General features: G+C 43.4%; 2 protein-coding genes across 3 annotated transcripts in view; one reads left to right on the top strand and one right to left on the bottom strand.

The window, feature by feature from the left end:
• The window catches only part of LOC117455962 (endoplasmic reticulum metallopeptidase 1), a 31231-nt gene extending 18986 nt beyond the window's left edge, over positions 1 to 12245 (top strand). The window contains exons 9-15 of the mRNA XM_034095636.2: positions 246 to 420; positions 1102 to 1292; positions 4964 to 5116; positions 5812 to 6014; positions 6150 to 6265; positions 7597 to 7760; positions 8582 to 12245. Coding sequence (XP_033951527.1) covers positions 246 to 420; positions 1102 to 1292; positions 4964 to 5116; positions 5812 to 6014; positions 6150 to 6265; positions 7597 to 7760; positions 8582 to 8758 — 1179 coding nt within the window. The 3' untranslated portion in view covers positions 8759 to 12245. The remainder of the gene's footprint in view (positions 1 to 245; positions 421 to 1101; positions 1293 to 4963; positions 5117 to 5811; positions 6015 to 6149; positions 6266 to 7596; positions 7761 to 8581) is intronic.
• A 180-nt stretch (positions 12246 to 12425) lies between these two features.
• ric1 (RIC1 homolog, RAB6A GEF complex partner 1) overlaps positions 12426 to 23759 on the bottom strand; it is a 36321-nt gene continuing 24987 nt past the window's right edge. For both annotated transcript variants that reach the window (XM_034095712.2, XM_034095713.2), the window contains exons 15-27: positions 23647 to 23736; positions 23381 to 23541; positions 22595 to 22733; positions 22391 to 22507; positions 19382 to 19789; positions 18474 to 18785; positions 18074 to 18232; positions 17446 to 17585; positions 17075 to 17355; positions 16220 to 16432; positions 15960 to 16137; positions 15689 to 15877; positions 12426 to 14848 (exon numbers count right to left, since the gene is read on the bottom strand). In XM_034095712.2, coding sequence (XP_033951603.1) covers positions 14533 to 14848; positions 15689 to 15877; positions 15960 to 16137; positions 16220 to 16432; positions 17075 to 17355; positions 17446 to 17585; positions 18074 to 18232; positions 18474 to 18785; positions 19382 to 19789; positions 22391 to 22507; positions 22595 to 22733; positions 23381 to 23541; positions 23647 to 23736 — 2703 coding nt within the window. In that variant the 3' untranslated portion in view covers positions 12426 to 14532. The remainder of the gene's footprint in view (positions 14849 to 15688; positions 15878 to 15959; positions 16138 to 16219; positions 16433 to 17074; positions 17356 to 17445; positions 17586 to 18073; positions 18233 to 18473; positions 18786 to 19381; positions 19790 to 22390; positions 22508 to 22594; positions 22734 to 23380; positions 23542 to 23646; positions 23737 to 23759) is intronic.

Raw genomic sequence — 23759 nt, 5'->3', positions numbered from 1 at the left:
TGAATTTTGCTTTTATACAAGGCAGTGACTGATCTGACCTCATTATATCAGTAACCTATGAAACAACCTCCACTGAGTTATTCTACATGAGGCTGTTTACGTGATGAGCAAGGAGTGCGATTCTCAATTTTTTTAGCATACCTCTATGTCAACATAATTCAGTCCCAAGAGTTTTCTTTTTGGCATATTAATACACTCAGCTGATTCCACACACATCAAAGCGCTGTTGTGTGTGTTCCCTGCAGGGTGTGCGGTTGGTGGAGCTGGGCGATCTCTACTTTGACGTGAGCCTGTTGCTATGGTGCTGCAGCCTGGTGTGGCTCACCCAGCAGGGCCTGTGCTCAGCCTATGTCCCCATGCTCATGGTGGCTTTCCCCCTGGCCACCAGACTGCTGCTGGCCCGAGAGTTTAAAAACAGAGGTACACATTCAACTCAACTTTATTCACAATGGATGTTTAATGGTATAGGGAATCATTTACTAGAAACTGGGACACATTTGAATGGAAAATAGATCTGAGTTGAGTAAAATATTAAAGTTATTTGTTCATCGTACACAAAACTATTACATAAAAGCAATCTTTAGAAAAACAAATATTAAGTCTCAGGCTTTCACTAGCAATAAGTAAATATGTATTATAAATGAAAAGAAGATAAAGCAATACAAATATAATGATAGTCTATACATTTAATATCAAGCAGTAATTACAAAATAATGATTTCAATGTAAACAGGGATATAGTAAATATATATATGCATTAAGATAAGTATACATATACAGAAGTGTTAACAGTTAGTCATTTATATTCAGTATATAAAAGTAGCCTTAGAATGGCGATAACTGGATGACCATTTTACTTTTCAATTAATACAGCACCGTAAATTGCATGAAATGATGAGCTGTTTTTTAAAATGTTGTTGTATGTATGTTTTGTGTGTGTGAGGACCCCAGGAAGAATAGCCAATGCTCATGCTAGTGCTAATGGGGATCCTGATAAAGACATAAAGACATTAAAAAAAACCTACAGGGCAGCCAAAATATTCTTTAATGTCGGATCTTTGGCTGTTTAATTTGAACAACTGTTCCCTCTCTCTTCCTGCAGGAGCGTCACTGAAGTACAGTGTGCTCTATCTGTTGGGCCTGGGGCTGCCTTACGTCCACTTCATGTTCCTCATCTGGGTGGTGTTTGAGATCTTCACACCTATTATGGGTCGCAGCGGCACCGAGATACCGCCTGAGGTAGTAATGGCCACCCTCGTCACCCTGGCAACCATCTTCCTCTCCTCCTTTTTTGTGAGTATTCCCACATTGTGTACAACAATGAATACAAGGTATATATCTTATTTCTACAGAAGATTCACCTTGAGGTCACATTAGCTGCTTTCACACCAAGTACTTTTCCGTACTTTGTTCCCAGCACTTAGTTCCCCCATGGAACTAAAGAGCAGATCGCGTTCACACCGGAATAAGTCCCTGAGGGAAGATTACGCAAATGAAGTCGCTGATGTCACTTCTTCTTCTGCTTTGGGTTTACTGTCTGGCAGGCCACAAACAACTTCACGGCGTATACTGCCACCCGAAGTCCCCGGAGTTGGGGACTGGCCAGCAGCTTCTACTGAAGCCTTCCGAGTAAATCGCCAGAACGCCGACACCTCCTCATCACTCCACCGCTCCTAGGTTTTTTTTTGTGTTGCCATAAATTAGTCTCTCTCCGTTGGTGCGCTGGGCTAATGCTAATAATGCTAATGCCAGCAAATACAAAGGCGGCTTCACAAAACTTTTCAGAGTTTTACTGGGCGTGATTTGCAATTCGCCCAGCCAATCAGAAATGGGAACTTTTTTCTCCCCAGGAAAGTACCTGCTCTCTAGCAGGGACTAAAAAGGGGGGGACATTTCTCATGAACTAAGTTCTCTTTTTGGTGTGAACGCAAACTCCCAGGAACTATCTGAACTAAAAGGGAAAAGTACTATTGGGGAGTGTAAGCACTGACTGGTAGAAATCTGGTAGCAAAGTTTTGTTTAAACAATTTATTGACAGACATTATTTGCCTACAGATAAGCAAACCTACACGACGCTGAAGTTGGCTTCCGATTCAGAGCATCCGATTCGGCAGTTAAGGGGAAAGTTAAGGGACATTTAATTTACAGCGCTGAGCGAACAATCCTCCGTGTTTGAACCTCTTAAATCGCTGCATAGCCGATTTATTTGGACTGGATTATCCCAGAGAGTCTAAACATTCTTTATAACACAGTTTCAGATTTGTGAAACCTTTATTCTATTTGTGAAAATACAAAAAGGGAGATTTCAGCGCTTTTTTTACATATAGACCACATTAGACCAGGTCCTGATCTAAAACCACTAGACCTAGTCTCATCAAATCTGGACTGGATTATCCCAGAGAGGCTAAAGATTCTTTATAACACCGTTTCAGATTTGTGAAACCTTTATTCTATTTGTGAAAACAACAATTCCGCAACAACTTCATCTTCACCTGTTGCACTTGTCATTTCAACGTTAAAAACAATAAAACGGCATGAATTGCTTCGTCGCATTCATCTAGATCAGGGATGGGCAAATGGCGGCCCCCACCTCCTCTTTTTGCGGCCCTCAGATTAATTTATAAACAACGTAATTGATAAGAAAAATGTTTGTTACTTGTAGTACTGATACCGTCCACTAGACTCCTAGTTACGTCGCGAGCTGCGTAGATGATTTCAAATACCACAAAATAATCTGTGATGCATTTGTGTGTATTGTGTTTGTTTCCCGGGGAAACCCTCACAAGAAACACCGGCTGTTGTTATGCCTGCTGTGACGTTAAGTTGCCTCTTGTAATTATGCCTTTACAAGCTTAAAAGTTGTTTTTATCATCTGAATTTGGCGAAACAAGTTTAATATTCTTAAAACCAAGACTTTGTTTATTTGAAATCAGATGAAAACAAACTGTCACGGACCCTGCCGTGTTATCTATGATTACTACGCTTTTCATTCATAATTTCAGCGGGAGGGAGGGGGAGTGGCGCTGAGGAACAGCAGAGTGCGGGCTGACAGGTGTCTGTGTTGACATTCCCCTTATTGTGGAATAAGGGGAATGCAGAGACTGGCTACAAGTGTTTTAGGTTCAAGTTAGACAACTAATGTCTGGGTTAGTGTTCATGACTTAATGTGTATGTCATCTAATGGTTAATCTCAATACACACACATTTTCCGTGCTTTCCAATAGTTTAAAATAGTTTTATTCCACTGTTTAATAACCTGTTCAATACAAACATGCCACTTGTAAAAATGAAATAACATTTCTGTGAACTGATATTTGTTTAGTGAGTTTATTAGAAGATGTTCCCATTTTTTGGGGATGTTCCCTTTTGATTGTAAAATGTCAATGAAGATGTCAGACTTAGTATATTTGTTTATAATTACATACAACACATGGAATTGTTGTGTGTGTGTGTTCCAAGTGAATCTGCGGCCCCCTGGTGGCCAGTACATCAATGATGTGGCCCCCACCACCATCAAAGTTGCCCATCCCTGATCTAGATCCTCTGTCTCGAACCAGTTAACTAGCGGGCCTTCTAGAGCAGGGGTTCCCAACCCCCGGTCCGCGGACCGGTACCGGGCGGCGGAGGTGTTACTGCCGGGCCGCGAAATAGCTGTGAGTTTATTGTAATATTTGCAGAATTATAAATATATAAAAATATTTTATAAAAAAAAATATTGAATTTTCTTTTTACATTTTCGCACCTATACCAGTCATATTATTACATACAAAATAAATCAAAATTGGTTAGCATAAGGTCTCAGCCTCTCGTGCCCAAAGAAAGTTACCGGTGCGCCAATAGGAAGTGGAGCACACAGGAGACAACCGTTTCATCGCAGACTGTTATGTTTATGTGGGGAAATGGCAGTGCATACATTATTTGAGTTTGAGATATATTTCGAACTCGGACTTCATTTTAAGGAAATTGCGGCCCGGGGTGTAGGGCTATTTTTTTTTATTTGTAAAATCTCCTTCACTTCATGAAATGGCTGCAGCATCAGGAGGCAGCCTCTGAGAAGTGCAGCACCAGCGTGTACACACCGCCTTCACTGTGTTCCCCACTGCAGGCTGCTACGAAATGTCCGGTCACAAAGGTGTGTGTGTGTGTGTGTGTGTGTGTGTGTGTGTGTGTGTGTGTGTGTGTGTGTGTGGTGTGTGTGTGTGTGTGTGTGTGTGTGTGTGTGTGTGTGTGTGTGTGTGTGTGTGTGTGTGTGTGTGTGTGTGTGTGTGGTGTGGTGTGTGTGTGTGTGTGTGTGTGTGTTGTGTGTGTGTGTGTGTGTGTGTGTGTGTGTGTGTGTGTGTGTGTGTGTGTGTGTGTGGCGCTCTGCGTGGCGTGTCCAGTCCAACAACGGCATTTGTTTTCAAATGACCATGAACAGTAATTTACACACATCTGGCCAACTCCTAGGTTATTATGGCTGGCAAACAAGCCCAGGGATCTCACTGACATTTCAGTTGTATCAATATGTGTACAGTGGTCCTAATTAGTTTTAATTGTATCCTGGTTTTAAACTTTGTTAATATGTTTTGGATGCATATTGTTCTATTATTTGTTCAGGCTGTTACATACAATTAGCCACTGTTGTCACCTATATTAGGCTATATTAATATTTGTAAAGCGGTCCTGATTTTTTTGTTTTAATTGTATCCTGGTTTTAAATGTTGTTAATATGTTTTGGATGCATATTGGTATTTCTTCAGGCTGTTAAATACAATTAGCCTCTGTTGCTACCTGGTGAGTAAATACCAGTTAAACCAGTTAAAATTGACAACCGGTCCGCGAACGGCTGGACACAGGCTGTGGGGGGACACCCGAGACTGGATTATTGTCTGAAACTATTCTTTTTAAATGAATAATCCACCATAACATAAAAAAATCCTCATATTTGTTTCCCGTAACATCTTATGTTTCCCTGTGTGTCTCAGCTGCATTTCATCTACTTGGCACGGAGCACTAAGTGGATCCTGGCTGGTCTGGCATCAGTCTTCGTCGTCACGTTCCTGATGATGTCCTGTGGCTTCCTCTTTCCTTATTCGGCCAGTCCAGAAAGCCCGAGGCCAAAAAGAGTTTTCCTGCAGGTTAGAAGTCACACTCACAGAAGCACAAATATGTGCCCTCAGACTCATTCATAAACATGTATTCTAATACTGGCTAAGGAAAGCATATTGAAAACCCCCATACATTACTCATGTTCTATTCACTGGGTGGAAATCCATTTAAAAAGTAACATTCAATTGCATTTTTTCGGCCTTTTCTTTGGCCACACATTTTTTTGTGCCTGATTAAAATCTCTTGTTGACAGCAGGTGAAATACAAAGCCACTATTCATCGTGTTTCTTTTGTAACTGGAACACGGCACACCATGACATCTCTCAACAAGATATAGTGATTGGATAGAAGTGCTCTGATTCCACCTCTTGCTGATGTAAATCACAGAGAGCTCAGGAGGGACATGACAGGCAGAAATATATTTGTTTCATGCACTGGTCAAATGTGAGAGGTTTGGCTATTTTACTCCCAAAAGATTTCAGACTACTGGAAGGAATGCATTACAAATACAGAGGTGTTTATTTTAATAGAGTTTACCTATTTGTTTCTGCAGATTCATTGGGTAATTCCTCATTAGGCTATATAAATACAACATTTCTAAAACTAAGTAATAAACTGTGGAAGTTTCGTCATTTGATCTATTTGTAAACATTTGACCATATTCACCTGTAGTGTCTCCCTTCAAAGTACATGAAACCTTTGTTTCCTCCACCCTCCCTCTCAGCACACGACGCGGACCTTCCACAACCTGCAGGGCCAGGTGGAGAGCCGGGACTCAGGTCTGTGGATCAACAGTTTTGACTACACAGGCATCCAGCACATCACGCCTCACATCCCCGACATCAACGACAGCATCCGCACCAGCTGCCGCGAGGACCGGCCCTTCTGCGGTTACCCCTGGTTCCTGCCCGTCAAGTTCCTCAGCAAGTCAGTAATGCATAAAACATGCTTTTAGCTGAATGCGCTGTTTCCCTGCACTTTGTTTTGTTGAATTGTGAATGGACTTCATGTTGATTTTCATATTTCATATTAATCCTTAAAGTGTTTTGATTGCATTTCCAGGAAGAACTGGTACCTCCCTGCTCCAGAAGTGTCTCCCAGCTCTCCTGTGGAGTTCAGCCTGCTGTCCAGAGAGGAGACCAGCTGGGGGACGGTCAAGATGACCTTCAGTGTGAAAGGTCAGGAGCACTTAATGTAATCAGATCTTCACAAATACGACACCAAGAACACACATTCCTCTAAGGCAGGGGTGTCAAACTCAAGGCCTGGGAGCCAAATCCGGCCCTCGACTTCATTTTATGTGGCCCGCAAGAGCTTGCAAAGAATATCATATGTTTATTACATGGTTGAATGCCGCTTTACAGAAGCACATTGCACATAAACTACATGTCCCACAATGCATCTCATTCTATGACGTGCACACTGAAGAGATTTGCAATTATTTGCCATAGACTTCTGCTTTCAGATGTAGTTAATTATGAAGTTATTACCCTATCCCATAATAATCCAATGCAGAGGCAATAATGTAATATAATACATTATTTTATATATATTAAATATTTATGTATATATATTTATATATAGTCTTAAAGTTTTGCACTGGATTTTAATACTAGTTGAACATAACATTTTGATATTTGTATGTGTTTCTATATGTTTCTAGTTATTGTGCTTTTTATCTTGTTTTTAATTATCCTTTTATTATTTTACTCCCATTGTGTTCTTTTATATGTGTTCCCTGTACAGCACTTTGGTCAACTGAGGTGGTTTTAAATGTGCAATATAAATAAATAAAGATTGAGATTGAAAGTTACAACCGGCCCTTTGAGTGCAACCGTAATGCTAATGTGGCCCGCGATGAAATTGAGTTTGACACCCCTGCTCTAAGGACCTGCAGGCAGGGGTAAGAGACACGATAAAAAAGCCCCAATGTCATGTGACTTGAGTTGAACTTGAGTCAGAGGATTAGTGCAGAGAATCTCCCTGATGACGGCAGCATATTCAGACAGGCTGACTGGGCACACACAAAATATCTGGTTACACATAAAATGAGGTGGAGAGTTTACATCAGCACTGAGACGATGTCTGCACAGGGATATTTAAGACATGAAGTTATTGATTGAAAGGTCAACTTTGATCTTGTTAACATAATGAAAAATGACTTTATCCGAGGTCCATTCGGTAGCTGCTTGAGAGCTTTAAAACAAACCTTCGTCTACAGGTCAAGTTTACCAAGTTGTCATAGAAATGTTGATGTTCAAGAGCACCGTAAGAACATTGGAACAAGTCCATCTTGCCATAAAAACCCTTTGCAGAGGAACAGCATGTGATATGCTTTCATTATTATAGTGTATTAAGTCTTTGTTTACATTTCAGTTTAGGTCCCTGGTGCCAAGCGGTTCTGCTGTAACCAATAAAGTATAACCACTGTCACGGATATAAACTATCAATAATGGGATGCATTCATTTCTCAATTGGCTGATCTTGATGTGTCTGTGTTTACGTGCAGGCCCCAGTCACATGTCCCTGTATCTGATGCCCCATCGAGGAGCCGGCCTCTCCACGTGGTCCTTCGGAGACGGGACGCCTCAGTTCGATCTGAGTGGAGAATATTTTGTGTTCTATTCTCGAGGCCTCGACGCCCCCTCGTGGACCTTCTGGTTTGAAATACAGGTACTGCCTGCAGCCCGAGAAGAGTCTGTACACATTGTGCAATAACATTTTATATTGGTGTTGTTTTCATATTTTTTTGCTCAAACTGCTTTCTATTTTTGGTAAGAGAATATAATCTGTTAGTCATTGCCATCTGTTGGCTTGGGTTTTGAAGATAAATTGCATTGACATTTTTTTGGCAGAACATTTTTATATCACAGACTCATTTTCTAAATGTTAAATTACATGTTTTTTTATGAATTGGTTATAACCTGTGTATTTAAAGGAAATAATTGATAACAGTGGCTTCTATTTTTAGACAGAGCCAGGCTGGTTCTTTACCCCTCTTCCCTGTATGTATGCTAAGCTAACCTAACCAGCTCCTATGCCCAACAACAAAATACCCAAACTATTATTTGAACACTGTTTTCCTTGCCTCCAACATTCTGTAAATCACCAGGCACTGCTGCACCTTTGACAGTGTAGTATTTAGACAGATGTTGAGTTTTGTTTTGATGTCATTCCTTTCATTCCTCACATCTCTGCATTTCTGAATACCTTCGCTTCAGTGATGTCTGTAGGAGATTAGCTCCTGGCAGGACACAGCTGGGCTGCTGTCATGGGAGAACCTTTAAACTTCCAATTTTAAACTTCATTTGACCAATTGTTGAGACAAACTCCATGACCTTTTAAAGACTCTTTTGAAATCCGTTGCATAAGCTCAAACACATGCAGCGTAACTAAGCCAAAGACAAGGTGTTCTTTTCTTAAGGCCTGGGATCACTGCTGGTCCTCTCACATGGTAACTGTGTTAACCAGGGGTCTGTCCTTCTCCTCCTCAGCCCCCCAGGGACCCGGACCCCTCAGGCCCCGAGGGGATGATCTCCGTTGCCATCTCCACCCACTATTTCTTCGGACAGGACAGTAGGACTGCTCAGCTGGAGGAAGTCCTCCGCAGGTTTCCCTCATGGGCTTTTCCTTCGTCTTGGGTCAGTACCTACGACATGTACCGATACTGAGGGACGCCACATATCGCAGAGGACGGTGCTGAGGAGAGCTGAGGGTCAAAGGTCCCCCCCTGAGACATACAAACTGATTTTAAAGGAACAATACTGAGGACCAGCCCGGGCGCCTTTCCTCTCTGACACTCTAACACACTCCTGCTCCCTGAGAGACCCCCATCACTGTGTCAGCAGGCTTATAGCTAACGGAGCAGGAGGAGGCGCGGAGACACGGCAGAGGTAAGCCTATCAGAGAGCTTACAAACACAAGCCTCGTGCTCTCTCCTGGGTTAGCGAAACAAAGGGGTTCCGTTTTCCTTTTTTATTTTTTTTTAATCAATCTGTCGTGCCTTTGCTTTACTCGATTCATCTCACCCTCCTCCGCCTCACTTTCCCTCATGCCTCCTTCCTCGCCCATTCCTCCTGAATGAATAACCACTTCCCCTGCTAACCCCTCAGATTACATCAGGCTTCCTATGCAGGAATGAACACTACCTGTAGAACCACTGTAGGTGTAGATACATACCGATGGAACTGTTTGACCCTTTCACTGACTTTGACTGGAAACGTTGACAATTTGAAAGTTGCTTTTCACCAACATTTATATTATATTCTGAGCAAATCGTTTTTCTGTTAACAGTGAAATTACTCATTTTAACTCCTCAGTAGCACCACTGATTAGCAAGTCGTACCGCTGTGTTTACATGAGGAACGCCAACAATATGCGTTAACTGTTAGAGAGCTGGCAACAGCTGACTAGAATCAAAATGTCAATGTGTCCTTTTTAAAGGAGCAGCCTTCCTGGGGAGTCTGTGCAGAGGGCGATATAAGTCTTAATGTTTCACCCGGGTGGGATCAAGCTAACTTGTGTTGAAATGGTCTTGATGAGAACTCCCAGGGAAACAGGGGCAGTCTGAATGTCCCGTGACTAGCATTATTCCCCGGGGCCTTGAGGGTGAGCGGCCGGAAAGCCAACCAACTCCAAACTATAATTGTTACCAAATGTCATCACTATCTACAGAAAATACCCTCTGAGGTCATTGGGAAATAACAGACATTAGGCATCACCAAAAGCAGTTATATAGGTTTTATTTAAGGGTCAATTAAATGTAGATGCCCTCAATCATTTAAACGTTCACATCGGTGCTGCTGCCGACAGCTCTTAGCAGTATCTTATCTTGTGTGTGTATTGCTAATATTTCACATAGTTCACTCATCTCATGTGGAGCCTTTCCATCTAGAGCCTAAGTACCACAACTTGCTCCTTCAGATAGCCGGCCCCTGACAGCACCACGGTACATTCAGGGCCGGGTCACACTTGAAGAGAAGCGGCGCAGTGACTGGAGAGATTACACACGGGGGTAAAGGTCAATCTCTCCCGGAGGAAATGCACTCTGCGTGTTGCACTTGGTCGCTCATGTGAAAAGTGACGCAAATTGTAGTGCCAATAAAGCTAGAGGAAGGTTCAAGGATCACCGTAACATCGGTCATTTAAGTGCAAAGTGGTTGTTAATGCTGGTTTCGGAAAGTTCTAGAAATGAACAGGTGTGGGGGAGGGGCTTCACGGAGCTGTTTCACCACCACCTAACAAGCCGTCTGAGGGAGTATACTGGCCCCTTGAGTGTCACCGCTACCTCAGCAGTGATCCATACTTTGTGATAACAGCTTTTATTGTCCTCGTGTCGTGGTTTGAATGTGACTGTTGAACATATGGGAATGATTTAGCCAATTCATTTTAGAGAGATTATTTAGCACCGTTATGATGATCTGCAGTTACCTCTGATTTCTGCAGTCGGTTAAATCGCATCTGTTATCAAGTGACCGTCCCCCACTGAGGAATCTGTTCAAACAACAATGTCCACTGTTGCTTGTCTAAAGTTTGACTCCCTCTCAATGTGACATCGGGTTGTAAAGGCGTGGGAGAAAAACTCGTCTTTTGTCCGCTTTGTGTACACATGTCGTTGTGATCCATGTTTTCCGACATGCTGACATGAAGGAGGCCTTAACATTTCGCTTCAACGACACAAACTGTTTACTGTCGTGGACACCAACGACTCAGTGGTTTTTAAAGCTATCAGGTGCCGCACTGTTTTTATGCTGTTGGAGAGTTTAAACTTAAATCCATCCCAGCCTTAGACGACACTCGGCAGTTAACGGTCCTACTCTGCTCCTTCTCTTATGCACACGTCTTTAACGTACTCTAACTCCATCTGTGTGTGAGAGCAGGTGACACATCTGTCCTCAGTGTCCCTATAACTAACTAAACACATCAGACCTCTTCTGTTATGAATTCACTTAGACTGTATTGTAGGAATAGTTTGTTGTAATTGGCCGGTGAAAGAGATTTGATTCTACTCATCACGTTTGTTTCTTTTTGTCAATCCTAATAGGACCATATCTGTGTTTTGTGTGCGTTTTAGCCATTAACCCCAGATACTACAGCAGTGAAAGCAAGTCAAACCCATGGACAGGAGTTGGCAGTAATGTAAATGTGTGTAACAGATGCTGCTGCTGCTGCGTTAACTCAGTGCTGCTCTCCCCGAACCTCAACAGAGAGACACATCAGTGCGTAGATGCTTATGTAAGTGACTTGAGTTGATCTAAATCTGTTTTATTGAAAGTGAATATGCAGAGCGTCTCCGGGAGGAAAAGCTTTATTAACAAGTTTAAATGGTTATTTTCTAATAATCTGTGGAAAAGTCATATAGTGATTTTGTTAGACACTGAAGGAAAACATGGAAACAAGATTTTTTTCCCCAAATGTTCTGAGCTTCATATTTCCAACAAGATAACAGTTTGTCAAACGACCTTCAGAGTCTGACCATTTCAAGATGTGTTTAGAGTTATATGTGTTGGCGGGTAATGACCGACAAGAGGTCCGTTCGTTTCAATAAAAGCCCGACCACAGGAGGAACTGCTGTAAACGTCGGACACAGATGAAAGACGTCTCGATATAAAACGCTGTGAAACGGCTCCCCTGACGCTCCCACTGTGAGAGTAAAGATACAGAGAGAGCTTAACATAAATTAAACAGTGATTTGAAATAGTTTGCAACAGAATCTGATATATTAATGTAACTCAGTTTAGACTGAGAGGCGGAGTAACATCACACTAGGATGTAGCTTTACCTTCATCACACAATGTACTGACATCTATTCTGGGACAGAGGGAAACTGGATGTCCTTATTTTTTAAAAGATGTTCAAATTAACGCTTTTGTTCCAACATCACTCATGCCTACTTCTCTAACTGTTGTTAAATGAATGTTGTTTTTTTTTAAACTGATTTAGTTCATTTTTGTGATTTATTTGAAATGTTCAATAACTCCTTGAACTGCTTTTTTTTTTAAAATTGCATATTTGTCAGTCAATTGTAATGAACTGATTGATATGACGGGATTGATCTGGTGACAGGGTATCCATGTTGATTGGACAGGATGATTTGATCTTATGCAAAAAGCTTGAATTAAATTAGCACCTGTACAGCATTAAAAACGCTTATTACAATATTGTTGTTGGTTGTATTGTCCTTTTTAAACTCGGTTCATCTTTCAATAGCCTCCATGTCATGTGACCAATACCAGAAATTAGAATCAAGCTTTACAGATAAGACAACTGGTTTTATTGTTATTAATTCAGTAACTCATATCACATGTAAACACAAACAGGAGAAACACAGGCCACTCATCATTTTTAAAAATAATTTATTGGTCTTTATGTACAAGGAAAAAAAATGAAGTAGAAAACCAAACATGAGTAGAAAAGGCAAATGTACAAGAGAGTACGTTTGCAGCCGATGCCCCAGAAAAAAAGAAAGAAAACAAATCTACTCAAGAATCAGGCAACAATTTAAACTGTACACGGAGGGGGGGTGCACCTAGAGTACCATGACCTGCCCACCTGCAGAGAAGGGAACCAGAAAACATCTGCAGTATTCATCATTTCCCTAGGAAACTGTCTCGTCAGAATGAGTTTGAGCATCAATGGTTAGTTTCTGAAGAGAGGGGAGGGGGGCGGGTGTTTTTGTTGTCTCCCCTTTGCATTGTGAGACACTCGATTTGAAGCAACCGGTGGGAGCAGAAGGCCTCTGGACGTCAAGTCTTTGGTTCGTCGTGCTACCGTTTTTCAAGTAAAGCGCACAGCGGAGCAGCGTAGTGTTGCTGTACACTTGTTCGGGGGGGGGGGGGTTATGTTGAGTTCATCACTCTGCCCTTTTGTGAGTGTTTGAACAAAACAGGAAATTCATACATTGAAGAATTTCATACAGATACGACACCCGACTCATCTCATTACAAGAGAGCTAAAAGGTATCTATAAAATATAATTTGGTCTATCATGGTCAGTAAAAGCTGGGGAAAAGAACATACAAAAATAAAGCTGAGTAACATTTCGATACATTGCACAATATAATACTGACTGATGAACCGTTTAGTTCCTGCGGTAGAGAGCCAATACGAGTTTGATTTCATTAAAGGGGGACAAGTTTGTTATCAGTCAGTAAAAACAAACCGAGCAAAATTCAGAGGCAGCTATAATGCCAATAAATAATACCATAAATGAAGACTAATACGATTAAAATCTATTTGCATGTGATGAGTCACCAAGCAAGTCGACACATTCTCAATACAATGTGGTACACAAACCAGAATTCATAGTCTTAGAGGTTCAGGGAGGTGTGAAAGAAAGACGAGTCAAATTACAATTCTTCCATTACATAGCCAATGCAACCATTCTCACTTCAAAAATGATACTGACTGTTAACACTGCTGCTGAGGGAAGGAAGCATGAAGTCTTCAGAGTAGGATGGATTTAATAACACAAAATCTGCCTCGCTGATGAAAGGAAACACATTCTCATCTCCTAGACGGACACTTAAACCCAAATGTGTGTTTAAAAGCTGGAGAACATATCACATCATTTGGTTTTTATGGCGCTTTAAAATCTGCTCAACACTGCTCTGATTGTTGTCTTACATCTGGAACACGTGAAGAATATCAGACAGCGCACTCGGACATATTTGGGTCTGGTATCAGCAAAGGTGGTGTACGAAATGTGTTTGGAAACTAATCCGCGATCGTATTCTGAGAAATGCTCAGGGCACCACTTCTCAAATAATTCATACCATGCTTCTAAGGGGAGGCTCATGAAGGACGAGGTGTAATGGATAGAAAAATAATGTTATTTTGTACACTGTTACATTATTGAAAAAGGTATCACAAAATATTTTTAAATCATATGAGGTATGAAAGTATGAAACACCTCGTGCACGCTGTGTGCTCAGTCACACTTCCTGTAAATGGTTTTTTGTTCTACGTTTTGCTAGGCGATGTAGCATGATGCTAACACACTCCGGGCTCGTCTGTGAACTGATTCTTGCACACATTACACCAAAGGAAACAATGGAGCTTCTTGTCTGGACAGTGAAACAAATAAAACGTTCCAAAGCCTCCAGTTGAACTTGAGTGTCAAAGAAAAGCTACGCACACAGAATATTTGTCTTGGAATTTGAACAAATGAAATGTGCTGGTCCACAGCTTCCACACACCTGATAGGTGGCTTTTGTCTAACAGCACATTATGGTCTGTGAGATGTCTGCTTTGTAGCTCGGTATCCACAGGGGGGTACATCTGAAGAGTGGATAATACTGACTGAAGTAAGAACCTGCAGGAGAGGTACTTTCTCCACACACGCACGCACGCACGCACGCACACACACACACACGAGTATATTTCCAGTCCAGCCCCTGCTGCGCCCCCCTCCGTCACAGGTGTGAGTCCAGAGGAGGCTCCTGGCTTCATGACAGGGTGCAGTCGTAGGCCCCCTCCTCCTTCCCCTGCTCCTCCGTCTGCTCGGGGGGACAGTCCGCAGAGGGGGGACGGGGGAACCCTCCCGGGGGTTCCAGGGAGGGCAGGGCGAGGCCCAGAGGAGCCGCTACTCCTCGGATGTCCTCCGCCCGGGGCGCCGCGGCCCCTCCCGGACCCTCGGAGCCGCCCAGCTTGGAGCTCTGGCTGGTGGGCTGGAAGGCCTCGGGCTGCACCGCCTCCACCGCCGCCTCCATCAGGTCCTGCAGCTGGGGCTGGATCAGGCTCAGGAAGGGCTTGTAGCCCAAGCTGGAGAAAGGATGAGAGTGAGGAGGGAAAGAGGTTAAAGTGGGTACATTTTCTACCCTTTTTGGATTGTTCCAACACAGGGGTGTCCAAACCTTTTTCACCGAGGGCCACATACAGAAAAATATATGAAGGGCTGGGCCGCTCACTAGAGGTGAGGATTATTGCCTCTTAAGTTCAGTTATAAGTTGGAAACATCTATCCAATGTAGGTCAATGATTCTTGATACTGCTAGAAACACAACAGCCTTCATCACAGCTCTCCATAGGGTTTACTTCATTTAGTTTGCAGCTCATGCCTTAAAACAGAAGCTTCAGATTGCTTATAAAAAGATTTGATATGCAACTAAGTGATTGGGCTTTTTAAATGAACTAAGATTAGTTTGAAAATGTTTCCAACTTTAATTTATTTGAAAAATGGGCACAAATGAATACTCTGATATATATTTATGAATGAATTTGCCCTCATTTTGTTTTATACACGCCACTGTCATTGTTAAGACAAGAAAACTATATACAAGTCTCACAACGGGGAAATGTTCACTGTTCTGGTTGTATCTATTTTTGTTATGTTTTAAGATTTCCTATACATTGCATTGTTGGATGTTTGACTTTGGTCAACCTCTGTTGTTTTAAAATGTGCTCTAAAGAAACTAAGCTTGAATCTCACATCACAAACATCCAGAGTGTTAAAACACTTATTCCATGTTTGTGTTCACAGCTGCCTTAACCAATGCTGTAGAGTTCATCACATAATGGCTACTAATCACTTATATTCTGATTCCAAAAATGATGCTTTCTATGTAAAAGTACCTATTTCATTACACTTCAAAGTTACACCCACCAGTTAGTGGACACCCACGAGTCGACAGCCAATAGGCCGTTCCGGATGCTCTGCACAGTTTCCTGGGGGACCTCGGGGCTGTCCAGGAAGCAGATCACCTGCTTTATGACGTTGGCATCCCGCAGGATCAAACCAATCACCACACACCACTCCAGACAGCCCGCCTCCATAAACACATGAAGGAGATACCTGAAGGGGAAGAGAGGCACCGCTGTCAAATACAGGCTTATGATTTACATTGGATCAAAGTTAGTGTTGTTTAGGGTCTCACCTGAGCTGCACCTGTGACTTGTGCGGGCCTTTGTTAGCCAGCTCCATGGAGATGTGCTCCAACTCGGCCTGACTGAGACTCAGAGTGGACGAGTTCTCATCAACCATCATCCAATCACCATCCACCACCGAGCTGGTCTCCGTCAGGTCTGTGGCCGAGCCCACGCTGTACTCCTCCACTAGAGGGGAGAGAAAGAGAAGGGTTAAGAGAGGAAATGGGGATTCATTTAAATACTTCTCCTGTTAGTAACTGTTGTTTACCTTTGTTGGTGAGCAGAGACAGGATGGCGTCGTGTGTCTGTGGGGAGTGTTGGTTGGAGTGGGCGGAGGAGGCTGTGTCCATGTCCTTGGCTCTGTCCTCCAGCCTGTCCAGCCAGCTGTGGCTGGTGTTGTCCACCTGAAGGGGCTCCGTGTCCATGTCGCTGTTCAGCAGACTGTCAGCCGACTGAGACTTCAACAGCCGAGTGCTCAGCGCTTAGGAAACAACAAAAACACAACATGAAATATTAGGATAGAGCTGAGAGTATTGCTAACTGGGGAAGCAGAGGTTCATGTTAAAGGTCACCTATTATGCTAAACCCACTTTTTCATGTATTTTAAAACATAAACATGTGTCCCCTCTGTGTGAAGACATTCTGAACGTTTCAGGAACAAAGATTCATTCCCTTCTCTCAAAATCCTGTCTGAAAGTGAGCTGATCAGATTTTGGCCACTTTATGATGTCATAATGTTTTTTTGGGTTGTGTAACCATTAGCCAATCACCAACCAAGGTAACCCCCCCCCCACCTTATCACCTGAATCTCCTCCTAGAGCAACATTGTGTTCTTTTTAACCAAATATCTCTCAGAGCGGCGTGGGGAGGGGCTCCTTATTTTCATCTAAAGTAAAAGACAGAATCAGCACTTTGGAAACAGGGCTGAAACAGAGGGGATTATAGGATGCTGCAATGATCCGTTTGGTGTTTTGACCAAACACTTCAGAGACATGTTTTATATATAACCGATAACTATAATATATTGATGAAAAAGACTAAAATAGGGGACCCTTAATAAAACCTAAAAACTGTCAAGTTTCCCCAGACAGCTCCTGTGTTGCCTCGATCGTGTCTCGCTCACCTGGGCGACAGCGTCCGTTCTTCAGAGGCGAGCTGATGCTTCCCACGGGGATAACAGGGAAGGGCCAGAGGAAGTCCTTATGGAGTCGCTTCAACGCAGACACAAAGTCCTCGACCCGGGCCACGCGGTTCCGTTCCCGACACAACCAGCCGATGAGTTCGAAGCTCAGCTGTGCGGAGAAGCATCCCAGGTCTCGGAGGCGGACCTGCTCCAGGAGGTGGCGGGCGTGACGCCACAGCATCAGGTCGATGTACATGTTCTCCGCACAGTCCACCTCCCGACTGACAGGAAGAACACAGGAAGAAGGAGAAGAAGAATTTAGATGTTGCTGTGAGGACATTTTGAAGAAAACATACCCCGTGTGTCCCTACCCTTTAGCCGAGGGTCCCGAGGGCATACTGAAGGTCTTCTGCAGGTTGAACTTCCCCGTAGCGATGGCGTCCGCTGACTGCGACAAACTGATGCTGCGATTTCTGAAGAACTCAAAACCGCCACTTGAGCTGCTGGGTTCCTAAACACAGAGACACACAGTTCAACTTTCATGTTAGAGTGTAAAGTGTTTCAGACTAGCTTGATCAAGGACAGATTACTACCGACTAAATTGATGCCTGTTCTGCACTTCTTTGAGTTGCCTCTTTATGTTGAATTGTTATAAAATGGCATTTAGTCACTTTGATCGTCTGCTTTTTGAATAGTTGTTAGTATTTAAAACATCAGGAATGAATACATTGGTACTTGTTTTAAAGCAGGAATCGACATGGCAAATGGATAGGAATTAAATGACGTATTTTATACCATATTATTCCACTTTTTTCAGGTTTTGTGGATTAGGGAAAACAATAAGGTGGCATTTTCAATGTTGATGAATAAAAACACAATTGAGATAAAAAACGTTGGACAGATTCCAACGGATTGCTGACTGATTTCTATAGAGCTAGTCAAAGAAAAGTGTCAAACAAAGGAAATAAATGTTTGTAGAGATTATTGAAAGTTCTCTACCTGAGTGGTGGGTGTTGGGGGAGGAGTATCCATCTCCCCAGATCCGATGGCTTTGAGGAATCGGATCATGTGCCGGCAGAGGTCCCACTTGCCCTGCTCGAGTGCCGTGTTGAAGAGTAAAGTGGCGTGTTGTCTGCTCACTGCTGGAACCTCCATGTTCTTCACAGAGAGAGAAGGAGCAGAAATGGAGACAGATGGAGACTGTGAGCTTTCTTTGATAGCATGACGCCCTGAACAGTTTTAAGTCAGGTATCACAATGAATTAATTTGTGCTCGCACTAGAAATGAGACTTTGTTATAGTTATTAATAGGCTAAATAGGCAAAAGATGTCTGATCATCGCTGCATTATGCTCTGAACAGCTAACTGATCATGAACATGCAGAGTCATCGTGTCTCTACCTGCAGTATAATCAGATAGGAGGCTGCTGTGTCCAGGTCTTGGGCCATGAGACACTCCTCAAACAGATCTTTGGGGTTTCCCACGGCGGCAAACAGGTAGTTCCACAGGGCGTACTCCGTCTTCCTGGCACAGTGGACGATGGTCTGGAGGAAGAGGGGGAACTCGGTGATGAACTTGGCCACGGTGGGCAGCAGAGGGTCGGGGATGGGCTCCCGCGACGTGGCCTCTTCCTCCAGCACCACGTGCACCATCAGTTCCATGACGTGGGGGAAGTAGGGCAGGGAGGCACAGGACTGAGCCAGCATCAAAGCCTGTGGTAGAGAGGACGTTAAGTCATGGAATAAAACACTTCCAAATAAGTGGCTCAGGGACGTTATGTCTTTCCTCAAACTGGAAAAGATGAAATCATCTCCGAGGCGATTCCTGTACGTCTTACACTAAGTGGCAGCCCTTCTTCAATGTTGTCCATTTTTGTCTAATGGAGACACCGTCCCTCATCCGTTTCCTTTTATTTGTATGCTTTTTTATCTGTCAGTTTGCGCATTACTCTCTCCCTTTTTGGTTGACTGGTTTGTTTTGGTTATGAATGTGTGTTTGAATTTTGTATGACTTCAGGAGAAGAACAAACAGGGAACAAATTCAAAAGCATGGCTCTTCAGTCGATGTACAATAGAAGTTAAGACTACGACGATCACGGGTTGTTTTTATTCTGTAACTGTGGTTACCATTGATGTACCAAAATGGCTTTTCTCTAAACAAAAAATCTAATTGTTTTAAAGTAATGGAAAGGAGTCTATGTACTTTGTAGGAGTGCAAACAAGCAAAGCCTCATCATGTAATGGAACCGTTTTAGAATGCGTAAGTACACTCATATTGATTTCTCCCAAAGTATGGCGGCTCCTCGTACCTGTTCACCCAGGTTGCGCACCAGCAGCTGCCTCAGGATGTGGTGGAGGTAGATCTGGGACGTCCTCTCCACGGTGCAGTAGGGGAACAGCGCCTCCAGCGGCTCAGAGGGGCCCTGCAGCCCGTCGTAGAGCACCGTCTCGTTGGAGGCCCCCAGCACCAGGGCGTCCTCGAACAGCACGGCCAGAGGGTAGATGTTGATGTGGAAGGGCAGCATGATGCGTCTGGAGAGGAAGGAGTGGGGCTTGCGGTGGTCTCGGGGAAACAGAGGCAGCCACACCTTCATGCCCGCCTCGCCGCAGGACAACCACAGGGCCTCCAGCAGGTGGCGCTTCTTCCTGTTGGAGCGACAGGTGGTCCACACGTTCTCCACACACTGGGCCAGCACCACGGGAGGACAAAATTGTAGCTAGGGGAAAAGGAAAGGGATTCATTAACACAACCTAGACTTAATATGCTGCTCCTGGGGACAACAAATCTAACCTCAACTTGTATAACACCCTTTTTTGGGGTGCAGGTTGTGTTATGTTTCTATTGACAAGATGTGTGAAGTTGCTTAAGGTTTTAAGACCACTGGCATTAAAGATTATAACTAACCCCAACAGTGTCTTTTATAGGACACACCTCTGGTTACTGATTTACCATCACTGGCACTTTAGTCTGCTTTAGAATGCTTGAACAGTATTTAACATAAGCATTAAGCCAGTGACACCAAAGGCTACAGACCTGATAAAAATAGCCCCGTAAGAAAAAGTTATCAGGGCCAGCATCAACATCCCCTGCCATCAACTACTGAACGTTGAATGCATCTGTGGTATAAGCTAGCACAGGAAACGAATATGAACACCAGTGATTTGTAAGCAACATTTCCCCAGTCAGTTAGGAGGCTAGCAAAATAAATAATGTAAAACTCAAACAGGCTGTCTCAGTATTGGTTCATTGTTCCCCCTGCATGTTTTTGTAGCATTTCAAAGGAAAAAACGACTTAAAAGGTCACCCATTATGCAAGGTCCACTTTGTCATGTATTTTATACATCAACATGTGTCCCCTCTGTGTAAAGAGATTCTGGAAGTTTCAGGAAAAAAGACACCCTCTCTTTTTGTCCTGATCCATTTATATAAAATCCTGTCTGAAAATGAGCTGATCAGATTTTGTGCTAGTGGAGTACTTCGTGACCACAGAGTGTGAACGTTGTGATCAGCTGTTTTAGCGCAGTTCTCCAGTGAGGGGGGGGGGGGGGGGGAGATTCTCCCTCCGCAGCCGGTTGGCGTAGTTTTGGCACAAGTCCGTTGTACAGACCGACGTTAACAGCTCTCTGTCTGTGCACCGACTCTGTCGTCCGGTGATCTAACCGCCTTCTGGAAAAGCTTCACAAGTACGTCGGTACGCAAATGCGCTTTGTGACACAAGTGACGGTACTCATTTCAGATTACGCACATAACCTGCGTACCAGTTATGTGCACCCCTGTACTACACCAAAAGCAGAGCCATAGAGAGATAATTAGTTATATTAGTTAGATATTAGTATCTCTAGGGCACAGGCAATACATGTTCAGTGTCTATTCTTTGTATATTTACTAAGCAAAAGTATTCTCCGTCGGGACTTCCTGCAACAACACCACGCCGTTATCAAAGATGTTCTATTGAGAAGACGATCACTACGTGACAAAAGTTTTCAAAACCGTGGCTACTGAAATCAATCTTACTAACTGCTGTCTGTGCAATTTACTCCGCGCGAGTTGGCAGACTTTATTTTGCTTACTTTAACATCATTTTTCATGATGGGGCTAAGCCATTTCTTGGTATGGGTGTAGCCTACCCCAGCCATACCCTGGCGCTGCCACTGGTGGCACGTATGGGGCGGGCCATTCTGCACATGCGTTAAATGCGTTAAATATTTTAACGCAATTAATTCAAAAAATTAATTACCGCCGTTAACGCGATAATTTTGACAGCACTAGATAATATATAATAATAATTCAAGTACATCCTTTTTTATTGAACATTCAACAAATTAAACGTGAAATAATATTTAAATATATAAATGATATATAATAAATAAAACAAATAAATTAAATTATTTAAAAATTATTAAATAAAATCACACACAACCAAAACAATAAATGAAATAGACTCAGGCTGGAAAACAGAGCTCCCTTGTGGCCAAAACACACAATTGCTTTTGTGAAAATGCAGTAGTAAAAAATGTTTTTTAAAAATAAAGTAAGTCGGGATGGTGGGGGCTCTCCTTCTCCAGCGTGTTTGCTCCCAGCTGGGAAAACGAAATGGGGTGGTTGTGTTTCAGGTGCAGTTTAAGGTCGGTCGTATTGCTAGCTTTTGTTGCTACCTTTTTAAAAAAAATGCGACACACTGTCCGGCTCATTCAAGTCCGTAGGTTCGCCTTGTTGATTTGGCTTAAATCCAAAATATTCCCACACCGGGGATGTGGAATTAGGTTTTGCGACAAATTCCATTTCACTTCAAATTCCCCTCGAATAAGTCACACGTTGTCTTCTGCTTGTCTCTATATTATTCATTTGGCTGCTACACTGTTGCACGCGGAGTGTCCTGACATGGCTGTGTGTGAGCCCCGCCCCTCACAGCGCACCGGGCCGGCAGCCACAGCGCGCCTGGCCGGTAGAGTGGCCGCAGCCACAGCGCGCATGGCCGGTAGAGTGGCCCGCAGCCACAGCGAGCCTGGCCGGTAGAGTGGCCGCAGCCACAGCGCGCCTGGCCGGTAGAGTGACCCGCAGCCACAGCGCGCTTAGCCGGTCACATCATTATGTAAACAAACACGCATGTAAACGGCAATTTATCGAGTCAGAAAAGTTATCGAGTTCATTTTTATTTATCGTACAATAAGTCAATTAATTCCTTATCGCGACAGGCCTACTTCAGAGACATGTTTTGTATATAACTGAGAAATATGATATATTGATGAAAAATAGTATAATCGGGGACCTTTAAAGTAAAACTGGAGACAATGCATTGGTTATTGTTGGGACTCACCAGCTTCTTGGAGTTGGCAGGCGTCTCCTTCTCCCGTACCTGCGGCCCTGAGCGGTCCCTCTGCAGCATAATCAGCTGGCCAGCCAGGTTCAACATGATGCTCTCTGCCATGCAGGCCTGAGATGGACACACGCACACACATATGTTAAACATGAAGGTACTTTAGAGGCAGTATATATCAGAAAGTGTGTGTAGCTTTCTTACCTGCTGCGGGGCTTTCAATGTGATGCCGGTCTCTGTGCGCACAGAGGTGAGTGTGACAGAGACCACCAGGGCGGGGTGAGGGATGTAGCGAGACATCGACACCTCCTGCAACAACTCCACACTGGCTGTCGGGTGTGGACTGAAACAGGAAATAAAGGCGAACATTATTAAAGGCAGAATCATATCTTCCAGGTAAACCACTAAAGCTCCAACAAATCCTAACGCAAAGAAATGCAGGGCTTTCCGTATCCGAGGGAACAGCATTCGACTGACAAACAGAATCTCATTTTCTTTAAACGTCAATGCAGTCAATGTCGACAGACAACTTGATGTTGCTCAATTTAATGTTTTATTCAGGAAGGTTCCCTGATTTAATGAATCGCTTGTGTCTGACTTGAAATAAATGTCATTAAAAATAAGGAAGTAAGCAGGAATCCTTACAGATCTGGCAACCTTTAAAGGTTATGAAGACCGCCAAATACTTCATTAAAAGCAATGTATAATCTCAACAGACATAATGCTGAGGAACACTTCTGTCGTGTCGAGTCAATAGCTTTTACTAAATGCCTCTTTTCCCAAGGGGAAATGTGGCAGAGGAACATATTACCTAACAATATGACTACTGGTGCTGACTTTCCCCTCAGGGATTATTAAAAGTTGACGGGAAAATATTATTTATAGTATATTTAATCAACATAGGGTTTTCCTAGCCAGAGTCAGAAAGGTGACGGTGGGAGCGATGCTAGTTCTGAATGTAAGACTGAAGGTGTGATGTGTGATGTGTACCTGTCGTTCCTCCGCTCCAGGCTGTAGAGGCAGATGGAGCAGTCGGCTCTGAACAGGATGACCATGTCTCTGAAGACGTTCAGCAGCAGAGTGTCTGACTGCAGCTTAGTGACGGATGCAAAGGCGTTGTCCAGGTTTGCCGAGCGCTGATAGAGCCTCAACTAGAGTCAACAGAAGGAAACTTCAGAACCTGACTTACACAACTGGAATCTAGATAAACAGAAAGGGGAATTTAAGAGAAAATAAAGGTGGTGCTTCAGTCTCACCTGCTCTTGCTGGTCTATATAATTGTAACAGGCCACCACCACAAAGTCCTTCCACCAAGCCAGCCCTCCTGTCACCGTCATGTTCTGCTCCTACACACACATGCAAACACACG

The sequence above is a fragment of the Pseudochaenichthys georgianus genome, chromosome 12 (genome assembly GCF_902827115.2).
Source record: "Pseudochaenichthys georgianus chromosome 12, fPseGeo1.2, whole genome shotgun sequence".
Classification (NCBI taxonomy): Eukaryota; Metazoa; Chordata; class Actinopteri; order Perciformes; family Channichthyidae; genus Pseudochaenichthys; species Pseudochaenichthys georgianus.
The sequence above is the reverse complement of the archived record's forward strand: the minus strand, read 5'-3'. Positions and strand labels throughout refer to the sequence as shown.